Below are 12,471 nucleotides of genomic sequence, written 5' to 3' on the forward strand. Positions count from 1 at the left end.
GACAAGCGCAAGCATATATTTAGAAAGATGGTCTAACTTTGATTTAATGAGGAATAAGAAAAACCATTGAAGGGACAATACATTCTATATCCAAAGAGAACCAAAATAAATCCTTAAATAACATCTTATATATACAACCAACTTTATCAGACTCCTTATTGCAAGCTTGAGGTAATTTATTTGTTATAATCCGATAGTATTTAGTATTATAATGTTTGCTCAACCCTCCTTTAAAACCTACGTCATCCTTTGTTTCCGGCTAGCAATGACACTCCAGTGTTCTTCTTCGGTCAAGTTCTCGATGCTTGCGCGTCATGTGCAGCCTGCCGTTAACGTTTCGACTGCGTTCTCAGACAGTGTTTTCTCAGGTGTCCTGAGCTCAACTACCAACGCACTTGGTGTGCTATTATCCTAAGAGGCATGAGGAACCGCGGCGACCCCAGAAAACAGTACCTACAGCATTGACATGCGAGCATCGGCTGTAAGAGTGCTTCACGAGTGTAGAGCGTCTGCCTTTTTGCAACAGCTACTCATCTCCGACAACTCTCAATATGACAGATCCTTATGGTTAACCAACTAATTATGCACCATCGAGTATATGTTCTTAATACTAAACAGCGAGAGTATGAGGCGGAGACTGTCCAGCAAATAAACAAGGCCATCATAGCGTTAGAAGACAGCAACAGCCTCTACAATAATAGGTGCTTCGCGTTTTGGACAGTTTAGTATCCCCCCCGGCGCGCAGACTTATATCACCCCTTGTGATAAGATACCCAACAAATATGTGCAATATATACTATAAGATGCCGTTAATACACTGTGTAAATATACTACGAAACCTGGCTGCTAAATCCCTTGTACGACAGTTACACAGGTAATGCGCGTATTTTTTCTTAATTATGATACAGACTGTGAGAATGTGGTCTATATCAATCATTAGTACTTTTTTTTTTATGCATGGACAAATATTTAAACATAAATGTAAAATAAGCTTGTCTGTGGCTCTAACTACTGCCATTTCCCTCCGGTGGACTAATAAAGCGGGTAATTCTGATTCCTGGATTGCATCACAGTAAAGTTTATTTTACTCCCATTTCGGGATAAAATTATGGCAAAACGTTTCTTAAAAGTACCTGCACACAGTCGTCTTTCAATTTATACCTTGAGCTGGATACTGGGGTAATAAAAACCACAATCTAACTTCTAAATCGCTAGTTATTTAGAATGATGCTGACGGTAATGGATACGTTTGATATAGAATACGAATTGGGAGGGATGAAAGCCCTCTTTACTGGTCACACGCGCAGAGCAACAACAGTGAAATGTGTTCTACTGCACTAACTCCATCCTAGTACAGGAGTTCTAGTACCTTGAGGAGCAGTGGGTAAGCTATTGTACAGGCCCGGAGGCCGTACATAACAGTCACACCCCTGATAACGGCCCCTAAATGACCAACTTGCAGTGCCGATAAGCTCCCTCACCTCTTCTTATCTTCGTCCTTCCCTCTCGGAGTGTGGTCGACATCAGTGAGTTTAACGGCCCTTGCGCCTTGCGGCACAGCATGGCGCCGGCTGCTCACCCACACTGCCCAGCACCAGCACAATGCCGTCCCTATTCCAGTCAGGGCACGGTGGAAGGTGGTGGCGCCTGCATTCACCTAGCGAGCGAAGACAAAAAAGGCACATTAGAGGTGGAACGCTGCCATAAAACTTATAAAATGTGGTAATAACCACACAAAAAAGCGCACTGGCGAATATCACATTATATGACGTACACATCATCATATATACACATGGTGTATTGCCCCATCCTCACAACATCAATCATCAACAGCACATTAAAACATGGAGAACACATATACTGTAAAAGTAATTGAGGAGTCAGCAGTCAATAGGCAGGCTGGAGATTACAAGCAAACAAAAGAGGGGGCAGTCGCACATGCAGGTCGAATTGTTTCAGCACAGAGTTCAGGTCCACAGCTAACTCTACAGCAGAGTTATTGCTAAAATGAGCTAAAGATATCTGACACTTGTCAGTGTATAGTACACATACAAGATCCTTGTTGTTATACTTCCTCAGGTGAGGGTTTACATGCATTTATTTAGAGTTCCAAATGAAAGAAAAACACAACTTATTTGTCATAAGAAAATTGATATCAAATATAAATACTTGTTAATGGTAATTAGTAATAATTATTTTTAAAGCAGGCAAACGGTAAGATGTGACTTCAAAATGTGTCTTAAAAGCAACACGGTTACATCCGACGTAATGTGGTTACTACACTTAAACGTGAATTTCTTAAGTTACGACAGATGAGAATTCACCGCATTAAATGTCATGATTTAGGTCTGCATTTGATCTTTTCTCTCCAAATTGACAAATGAGGTCACTAGCTAGAGATTTATAGCCATTTGATATTCTGTTTTAAACGTATATGCATTTTAAACATGCTGCATCTCATGGGCCAGACGTGTCATTGACAACACACAGTACACCTCATACAACTGGTCCAACTGAAGCATTGTCTCACAAGAAGCTTTGCATACACTTGGTGAGAGAAGAAAATGAAGAGAGAGAGCGGAGTGAGAGAAAGATAGGGAACCTTCCAGTAGTCCAGGATTTAGGACCCGCTGGACTCTCCTTCAATATCTAGCCTCTCGCCATCCACATTGGTGTCAAGGGCCTCCAGCTCTTAGCTGGGTCAGCAGCTGCCGTAGATAACATGCACACACACACAGGCATATTGGGACATTTCACACAGCGGGGCCGATGTTTGGCCACATTACACGTATACTAGCTTTTATAAAATAACATAACCGTAAGCAGATATAATGCCATTGAAGAAAATGTAAGCTGATTTTTAAATGTTCTATATGACAAGGGCAAACATGTAGACCACATGATCATCAAGACAAATATTTAGCTTTGAGGGATGCTTTACGTACCCATAATTCATTTCACTACCTGTGCTAAACAGTATACTTTGCAGATTGATAGATAGTTGACAAATTATAGGAAAAACAACAACAACAAGTGTCTTTGTTAAGTGTTGACAAACCACAGGACTTTAAAAAAGCTTCAGGGTTTGTTGGAGTAAATATTAAACAAAGTTCAGAGACCTTTAAGGAAAGAAGTTATTTTTACTGAAAGAATCTTTTATAAAATATTCCCTCGCTTACTGTTTCTGGTGATGGTGGAACACACTGTCTTACACACCAATCCACAATATAACACAAGCTTTAACTGGGCTCATAAAAAACATCCACATTACCTATGTCTATCCACACAGTAGCTTAGGTTTTTCCTTTAATTTGTTCCTTTCTGTATGCGTAGATGAATAGTGAAGCACTAGTGTTGGCTGTACTTGTAGGTGGTTTATTGTTCATATGTTATTCAGTAACTATGAGTTTAATGACAGACCTCTAACCAAAGTGCTTGGTTAATGTCAGTTGGGAATCCAAGGCTTCAAAGCCTAAGTAGGATAAATAAGTTAGGTTTTGAGGAGAGAAGAAAAAAGTGTCATAACATAAATACCACGGTGTATATATATATATATACACAGTATAACTATGTACAAGTAACATGAAGGAACCTACCACTTGGAGAGAAGTGCAAGTGCCTTGCAAGAGCTTTGTCTATTTCAAGGAAGGCCTTCGTTATAACTACTTCCAGATCGGACTCCTCTGTCACAAGGTCCCTGAAACAACAACAAAAGACAGAGGATCAGAAAATCAGCTATAACAGGTATACCTAGGCAATCATGTGACAATGGTTGGTATGTGATAAAGCCATATTTGATGATTTGCCTACTTGATGTATTTCTCCATGTATTTTAGACAAAAATCTGCCGCTTCTGGCCCGCCATGTCCATCAAACACAGCAAAGTAGAGGATGCTGTCGGTCATTTGGGAGACCTGGTAGCGGTCTTCATTGTCCTTGCGTTGCCCGATGAGCGAGGCACAGCCTACCTTTGATAAACTGACTTTGGGAATGGGCTTGCCGTAGCGGATGCTGGAAGGCAGCAGAATTGGCTCATCGATACGATCGTCCCAGATGCCAAATGAATCCCAAGTAGTTGGGGTTCCACTGCCGTCTGAATCAAAGCGTGTGTTGCTGTACCGTTTTCCTGAAGGGGTGTAAAGCTGTCTCTGGGTGAAGTGGAGGTGGCTGTCCTGCTGGAATGGTAGTGGGAGTAGGCCCCTCTGTAAAAGACCACTACGTCCCACTTGAGGACCACTGCATCTTGCCAGGCGTACGAGACAGGCTGCGGACATCCCCGTGACAGCAGAAACACTGGAGAAGCACTGGATAAAGAGGGATCTGCTGTCCAAACAACGGAGACGACATCTATTAGTTTTATTAGATACGGAACTTTTTGAACATTACAAATGACTTTGCAGTTTTTCCAACCTCACATTACCAAAGGATATCAAAATACTGCAGCTATTGCTACAAACTAATTTAAGGACTCCAGTAGATCGAAAGCTGTTAGTGGATTTCTGCCATTACACACAGACAATGGAGAAAAACAATCTCAAGATTTAGTAATAGCAGAACATCAGCTGTAAGTGAGTCAGTCATTGTTTCACAACTTTCAAATCTCACCCCAAATAATCCTATTACACATGTATGTGTATATATATTTTAACTTAGTACTTTTTAATGCATGTAACATATGTAACATTAAGCTGCCTGTGGCTCTTTTCTGCTGTAACAATGTAAATGTCCCCTCTGTGGGACTAACAAAGGTATTCTGATCTGATGACTCATTGTGTTGATATTCAGGATTGAAATCAAGACCTTCTTGTTTGACAATTTATCCTAATAAAAATCACATAAATATTCAAAGATCCTCTGTTGTATTGCCTGCAAACAGTCTTCCTGATGCATACAGAACATTTGAATACATTATTGAAATACTTATATATATGCAACAAGACTAACTAAATGTAGCAGTATAGTTACATCAAGCTTCATTTTTTAAAGTAACGTTTATATTAACAGTAGCGCTGTAAAATAACTAAGTCGATTTTTTTCAAGCACTGTACTTAAGTACTATTTTGAAGGGACTTGTACTTTACTTGAATTATTTGCTACTTCTATCCCACTACAATTTAGAGGTACATCGTTGACTTTTATTCCACTCTATTTATTTAGTACCATAAGTTACTTTGCAGAATTTGATTAACGATGGAAAATTAATCAACACTTAAATAAGACTTTAGTTACACTTGGAGTAAATTAACAAGCTACACAAAGTAAAATCACTCCACCTTTACCAGCTTCGATAAACACATGAATGCATCAATAATTATAATCAACACGTATGATATATGATTCTGAAATGGTCCAATCTGCATAATTAGCACTTTTAGTATATTTTGATGCTAATACTTTTGTACTTTGGTAACATTTGCAATGCAGTACTTTTACTTGTACCAACTGTATTCAACTCTTCAATGTCTTAAAGCTGCTTGCGCTAACAATACCTCCAATAACATAAACACAAGGACCACATAGGTGTGTCTCAATGTTTGTGTAAACATGTATAATTATAATAATAATAATAAATAATATATACTAATTGCAGTTATTCTAAAGTAAATGGACACACGTTAAAATTAGTAGGTTTCGACGCGTTAGCATTAACTAGCTAACTAGCTGCATAACGATAGCTATATTTGGCTGACTAGCTACTAGCTAGCTAGATGACTAGCATTGGCTACAAGTTCGCATTCCCCTCGACCTTTCAATGATGTGTTGACTAAGAACCATACCTTTAATGTTGTAGATGTATTAAAATGCTGTAGACCTCTGCTGGTTTCTTGAAAAGAACCCGCTAGTAACTGAATCAAAACAGCCGTCGTCGGTGTTTTGGATCCTCAATGTTATCAAACACGGCCTCAGATGTGACCGCGCCAATCAGAAGCCTGAACACGCATACGCCCATATCAACGCCCCACAGTGAAGATGATTGGTCGACAAGATAGTGAATGATAGCTATATGCACCAATCAGCAATCATGGAATACTGCATAGATTGAGAAGCATCGTTTACGTTAGTCATTTGAGGCGTAAATGTTTAGCACATATTAAATGTACCTTATCACAAATGGAGAGTTTATCATTGACTTGCAATATGATATTAAAGAGTAGTTTTATACAAACTCCTATTTCTTTCATCTTGACATACAGTACAACAATGTATGTCAAATGTTCATCATTAAGTGTAAAGTTTAAGAACTGCAATAGCAGATTGTGTTCAAGCAGAAGGTGTGAAAGCTTTACCACCAGTTAATGAAGACGGACCTTTTGTGAAAATGTGCTGCTCTGAAATGTGCTGGCATTTTTATTGTTTTTATAGCATTAAGACTAGTACACAGGGGCGCCGTAAGGGGGTGAAAAGTTAGGACGATTCTAAGGGCCCGTGACTGACAGGGGCCCCAAAAAGTGTAGAACATTAAGAAAAAATATTTAAGTAACCTTTCATCAATCATCAATAATTAACATTAATATAACATTATATTGATAATACAATCACTAAACTTACGATTCATTTCATTTTTTTTGTTCGAAAAGTTAATTATCCAAAGCCTCTGTATACCCCACTCTATTTACATGTAATGGTTTGGTCCTGTCTCCAAACGCTGTGCGGCACCGTTCTTTCTAGCAGAGTGAGAGCATGTGAGGCAGGGATGCGAGTACTTACGTGTGTACGATGTCTCAACGACTAACAAAGTCAGGCTTTCAAAAAAGAAAAGAAAGGAGAGAAAGACAAGAGAGAGTGACAGTATGTCACCCAGTTTTGCTCTGATTTAACACCGTGTTAAATCAGAGCAAAACTGGGTGACATACTGTCACTCTCTCTTGTCTTTCTCTCCTTTCTTTTCTTTTTTGAAAGCCTGACTTTGTTAGTCGTTGANTGAGCTCAGTCCCCTTTTTTTTTTTTTCTTTTTTTTTTTTTAAAGCTTTATATCCAAAATCAGCACTTTTGAAACAGGAAGTGAAATAGAGGGATATGAGGCATGGCTAGAATGGGTGATCTGTTTGGTATGTTTTATATATCTGAGACCTATGCTATTGCCTAAAAATAGCATGATAGGTGCACTTTAAGGATTGACAAACGCATTTTAAATATCTTCCAAATGGCCATAAAAGGTTGAGAAACTTTGCCCAAAGCAATAAAAACAATACTATTCTGCATTTACATATATAGACCTTTCAGATTCAAGATCTTTAATTAACAATTTTGTGAAAGCATATAAAGAAAGTGAACTTCTTCTGTTTCCGATGTCCCCCATTACACTGACATGGGGGTCATATTGCTTTAAAGTGCATCAAAGCTGCTGCAGGTCTCCCCCTCCTCAGACCAGACTGAAGCCCTCGTACTGCTCCACAGCCCGGGTCAGGCGGCGGTGCAGGATCTCTTTGGTCTGGTAGCGGGGCATGTCCAGCAGGTTGTAGCAGGTGTGGGCGACCGGCAGGTAGTGCTCCTCCGCTGTGGTCGACTGGATCACGATGCGCATGCTCTCCATGCCGTGGATGGGGATACGGTCGCTGCCCGTCAGGAACACTGCAGGCAGGACATAGAGGGCAGAGTTGCAAAAAATAATGTTTTGAACCGTCCCATATGCCGATATATATGGTATTTATATAATGCTTGTAAACAAAGTAAAGTATTACAATTTAACCCATGACAGCCTGATACCATGCAATGTATTGGTTTGACCTTAAACCCTAAATGGGTTAATTTTCTTGCTCATGGACAGTTTGACAGTAACTAGGATAACACCTCTATCCTTTACAAGATCTCTCTTCCTTCTCTAAGGCTAATGGCTGCAAAAACAACGTGGGAAAGTTACTTATTTGCTTTTCCACCTTGTGACACACAGGATTAATTTACCACAGAGATCTTGAAATGATTGTCAACATGTTGAGGCTTTTTGTCGAAGCCAAATGTTTGCGCAGGTAATATATTGTCATGCACGAGGAACAAAATGCACACACAGTATTCATAAGTTGTCTGAGAGAGAGAGAGTGTGAGTATTAAACTGTCATGCACATTGAGGCGTTTAAATACTTACATAAGAACTGCTTCTTCTGCTCCAGAGGGAACTCGTGGAAAACTTCCCAGAACAATCTGACAGTTGGATGGGTGGCTGTATATTCCCCTTTGTACACAGCATTCTGCGAAGAGAAAAGATTTCAGCCAAATTTAGAATTATTGCCTTGAATTATCTATATAACAATAACAATCACTGTACTGTACTGTCCTCCTGATGGTGTTTCTAATCAAAAGTAGTCAGCCAGCCAAACTCCCAAATAATGGACTTTTTTATTTTTATGGAAGATTATACGTATAGCTCGTCAAAACCACACACTGACCTTCTCCATCTCTTCCCAGTTGTAGTTGTTGTTGCCGACCACCATGGCCATCAGCTCAGAGGGCTGGAACAGCGACAGGATCTCCCCGCCGCACACCTTCAGGAAGCCTGAAGAGAAGGCCGCATACTCGTCGCTCACCGAGTCCGAGAACACGTAGCGCAGGTAGGCCTCCACGAACTCTTTCCTGAAAAACACACCGCCACACGCACGTTAAGTAAACATTTAGATGTACTAAATTGTTCCTCGCAGCAGCTGCATCCTCAAATATTAGTTTATAAGGAAAGAGTCAGACGTCAAGGTTGTAAACACTCACTTCCTTCTTTTGTGTGTGGGTGAAAGTATGTCAGTTCTTCTCTAAATACAAGAATCAAAGCATCAGTGAGGTGTTAGAGCAAGTAAACAAACAATAAATATATATACTTTTAATTGGTGATGAATTTTGTCTACATATTTATCACCAATACTTTGAAATCTGGTGACGGGACAACACCTAGTTTTGTGCGATGCATTGTGTATACTCTCTCTCAAAAAGGTCAAAAGTGAAATATTTACACAAGTCCCGTAGATTGGAAGTTCTGTGTGAAAGACATTGCAATTTACTACATTTGTAAAATGAAAAGTACTGAAGGTCCATCTTCTTAATTTAGTATTCACCCATAATGGATCATACTACCACTAATCTAGAAAACTGTCCTTAATTAAATGATGACTTGCATTTTTATGATAACATGCCATCAAAAGATACCGGTAAAACAGGAAAAGCTACGAAATAAGGAAGCAAGCAAACTTTTTTACTGAGGAGTTATTTAGGCTTCTTATAAAACCTGATCTTTAGCTTTCTATAACAAACCACAATATGTACAAGAGCTACAAAACCTTTGAAAACAAACACTGTCCAACAAAAACAGATCATACCCACAGAGTTTAGAAAGCCTGAAAACAAACTTTCAGTTTAAATGAACATCTCTCCTCCAGGGTTCTGATGTTTTACACCGCAGCAGCTACAATGTTCTCTGTTATTTTTGTTATAATGTTCGTATCGAATTGTCGAGGGGATTTTGCAGGAACATCTTAGGTCACTGCCTCTCTTGCCATCTGTTTAGCAGTCAGACGTGCCGACACTACCCCCTCCCCCCCGCCAACTCTCTGTGGACTCCTCAACACAACACTGTAATCAATGGTACTGGCTCAAGGTCAAGCAACAGGGATGTTATGGTGGAGACGAACACGCTAAATGACACTTAAAATACAGACATTTTAGTTTTCAACACGGAACATGACCTTCAGTTGGAACAATAGGACACAATCTACCAGCTGTTTGAGCGAAATGATAATCTCAGCACTGGAAAAACAACAGAAATTAAAAGCCCAGAATCATCTGTTTGTCTTTTAGACCTGGACTGAGTGCGGAGCATTAAACAAATTAATGGAACCAGGTCATTTAAAATGGAACATCAAGTGAAGAACAAGCTGACACATTTATTTAAAAAAAGATCTATTCTCCTTAAATTGTTACATGAACTATCAACATTTATAAATAAACTGTATGTCACCTGTTGTTTTTGTCCACGCTGATGCTCTCTCCTCCGGGAACGAGCTCTTTGACTTCTGTCATCCCATAATTCTCTCTGGTGATCTGGGACATGAACACACGTACATGATATTCAATTAAGGTTGTGTACGTTTTTACATTTTAGGAGGGAAGTGTAGACATTTGTTTATGTCAACAAATCCCATAAAAAGGCTTTTACTAATATCTAATCTCTGTAGGAACAGTTTAATGTGCTCCACCATTTGCTAAAACACGCTTAAAAATGTGTTCAACATTTTTGCAAACACAGCGATTTACTTTTTTAAATACTTTTGTTAAAAACATCTTGTTATGTAACATCAATGTGCTTAAATAAATGTTAGATAAATACAGCCACACACATTTAATTGTATTCAGAAACCTACAACTGAAGCATTTAGGGGCGGTGGTGGCGAAGTCGATAGGGACTTGGCTTGGCAACTGGAAAGTCACCAGTTCAAGTCCCGGCAAGACCAAGTGCTAACGAGGTGTCCCTGAGCAAGGCACCGTTCCCTACACTGCTCCCCGGGCGCCGTTCAAAATGGCAGCACACTGCTCCTAACACTAGGATGGGTAAAATGCAGAGAAACAATTTCCCCACGGGGATTAATAAAGTATATCAAAATCAAAAAAAAAAAGAAATCAAAAAATGTAGAAACCTGTATTATTCATATTTATTTATATATGTCTGTCTCTATAAAAATAACTCAAGCTCTTTAAAATCGGAGATCTCACATTTTATTGTTTGTGTACAACCTTGAACTCCTTGAAAATCAATGCAACTCACCACACTGTATCTGTGGCTTGTGTCTTTTTGCCAGGTTTATGATATCGATCCCCTTTATTTTCCAGCTGTTATATTAATTGATAGCTCAATACATTTGGGGTTTAACAATCATCTGAAAATATATTCTTTCACTTCAGGGTTTATCATTTTAAAGAGATATTTGAAGTCAACAATAGGTATTTAAGTCTGTCTCTACCCACATACCCCAAGCTATTCAGAGTTAAATTATGAAAAGAGAGATCTTACACACATTTCTGTATGTGTACAACCTTGAACTCCTTGAAAATCAATGCGACTCACCACGCTGTGTATCTGCGGCTTGCGTCTCTTTGCCAGGTCTATGACATTGATCCCGTTGTAGTAGAGGTTTTCCATGCAGCCGAGGAAGTTCTTCCTCAGAAAGGTGCCAGGTTTGCCAGGAAGTGGGATGCCTCCAAAACTCAGCTTTAATGAAAGGGAAACAGAAGAACCATTAGCACAAGATGCACAGCTGAGCAAAAACAAACAAGTAAACAAATATAAATTCACAATCTGTATTTTACTGTACTGTATGTTCAATTATCACAGTCTTAAAATACATGCACAGACATATTCTCACTGGTGTGATTCAGCAAGTGAGAAAACAACGCCCACTCACAGGATCCAGACATATACAGAGCGTCTATATGCATACAGTTGGCCTATTGTGGTCTGGGGCTGTTGTTCACCGTTTGGCATATGTTCTTGAGTTTCTAACAAAAGGGAATTTTAAGGGCAACAGCAGCTTGAGAAATATGTTTTTTCTTTTAAATTGGAAAAAAACACCCATGCACACAAAAAGGTGTCTTAAACTAAAGTTTTTTTTTTCAGATTTGTGTGTGGAAGAACTTGGCTGGCCTGCACACAGCCGATCATGCAAGCTGAGTGCGAGCCAGAACTTATCAACCCAACATCAGCGTTGGACTCCACTAATGCTCATGTTGCTGAATGGAAGCTAATCCGTGCAGCCGGGTTCCAAAACCTCTCTTTGAAAGCCATCCAAGACAAGTGCAGGCTGTTATAGCAGCAGATTAATCACATTGTGGAGCTAGCAAATAAATCTTAGCTACCTGCTCAAAAAAAGGTCTCAGGCTAATGCAATGCATGGTTAGTTAGGAATGAGCTCTGTCAACACTAAAATAATCTATTGCACCGTACAATCCTCTGACTTTCTGTACTGCCTGTGCCTTAACCTGCGGCTGTCTAGTTGGTGTGCAATATGTATGTTTTGTTTTATTGTTTTTATTAGCATAATGTATATAGATGCTTATAATACAAGCATTTATGTTGTGTGTTTTTACTGATTGTATTTACAAGTTTTTTTAATTTCGTTTTTCAGCGTCAACAGATCAAAAATACCTCTTGGCTAACTAGTGAATTTACAGAAATGTTGAATAGTGTGAACTGTCCCTAATAAACTATGAATTATAAATATAATAATAATAATGATAATACAATATTTTAAAAAGATAACTCCTTTAAAGATTGTTAAATATGCACTGGATGACACATACATTATATCATATTTAATGCCTAGCTAAAGTTGGTAAACTATGATTTGACTAATACTTTCCAAGGGAGGGGTTTAGTCAACATCTAAATACCTTAAAGGGGACCTATCATGCAAAATGCACTTTTGTACGTCTTTTATACATGAATATGTGTCCCCGGTGCGTCAGGGAACTCACCAAGTGTCAGAAAACACAACCCTC

General features: G+C 39.1%; 2 protein-coding genes across 2 annotated transcripts in view; both read right to left on the bottom strand.

Moving 5' to 3' along the window:
* LOC104941712 (protein phosphatase 1K, mitochondrial-like) overlaps positions 1-5,913 on the bottom strand; it is a 15,578-nt gene extending 9,665 nt beyond the window's left edge. The window contains 3 exon segments of the mRNA XM_010766845.1: positions 3,597-3,697; positions 3,811-4,320; positions 5,778-5,913. Of these exon segments, the coding sequence (XP_010765147.1) occupies positions 3,597-3,697; positions 3,811-4,274 (565 nt within the window). The 5' untranslated portion in view covers positions 4,275-4,320; positions 5,778-5,913.
* Positions 5,914-7,325: 1,412 nt separating this feature from the next.
* On the bottom strand, positions 7,326-10,283 carry LOC104941711 (probable E3 ubiquitin-protein ligase HERC3). Its single transcript, XM_010766844.1, has 4 exons — positions 9,938-10,283; positions 8,385-8,568; positions 8,084-8,186; positions 7,326-7,572 (listed from the first exon to the last, which is right to left on the bottom strand). The coding sequence occupies exons 1-4, from the start codon at positions 10,027-10,029 to the stop codon at positions 7,364-7,366; spliced, it is 588 nt and encodes a 195-aa protein (XP_010765146.1). The 5' UTR covers positions 10,030-10,283; the 3' UTR covers positions 7,326-7,363.
* Between the last annotated feature and the right edge of the window lie 2,188 nt (positions 10,284-12,471).

The sequence above is a fragment of the Notothenia coriiceps genome, unplaced genomic scaffold (genome assembly GCF_000735185.1).
Source record: "Notothenia coriiceps isolate Sejong01 unplaced genomic scaffold, NC01 NC01_scaffold00003769, whole genome shotgun sequence".
NCBI lineage: Eukaryota > Metazoa > Chordata > Actinopteri > Perciformes > Nototheniidae > Notothenia > Notothenia coriiceps.

Bases quoted from the DNA above. Each gene is read 5' to 3' on its own strand.
- LOC104941711 (XM_010766844.1), bottom strand. From the start codon at position 10,029: ATGTCCCAGATCACCAGAGAGAATTATGGGATGACAGAAGTCAAAGAG. The intron at 8,569-9,937 runs GTGACATACAGT...TGTGTTTTTCAG, and splicing joins AGCGTGGACAAAAACAACAG to GAAAGAGTTCGTGGAGGCCT. The intron at 8,187-8,384 runs GTCAGTGTGTGG...TTCTCTTCGCAG, and splicing joins ACTGGGAAGAGATGGAGAAG to AATGCTGTGTACAAAGGGGA.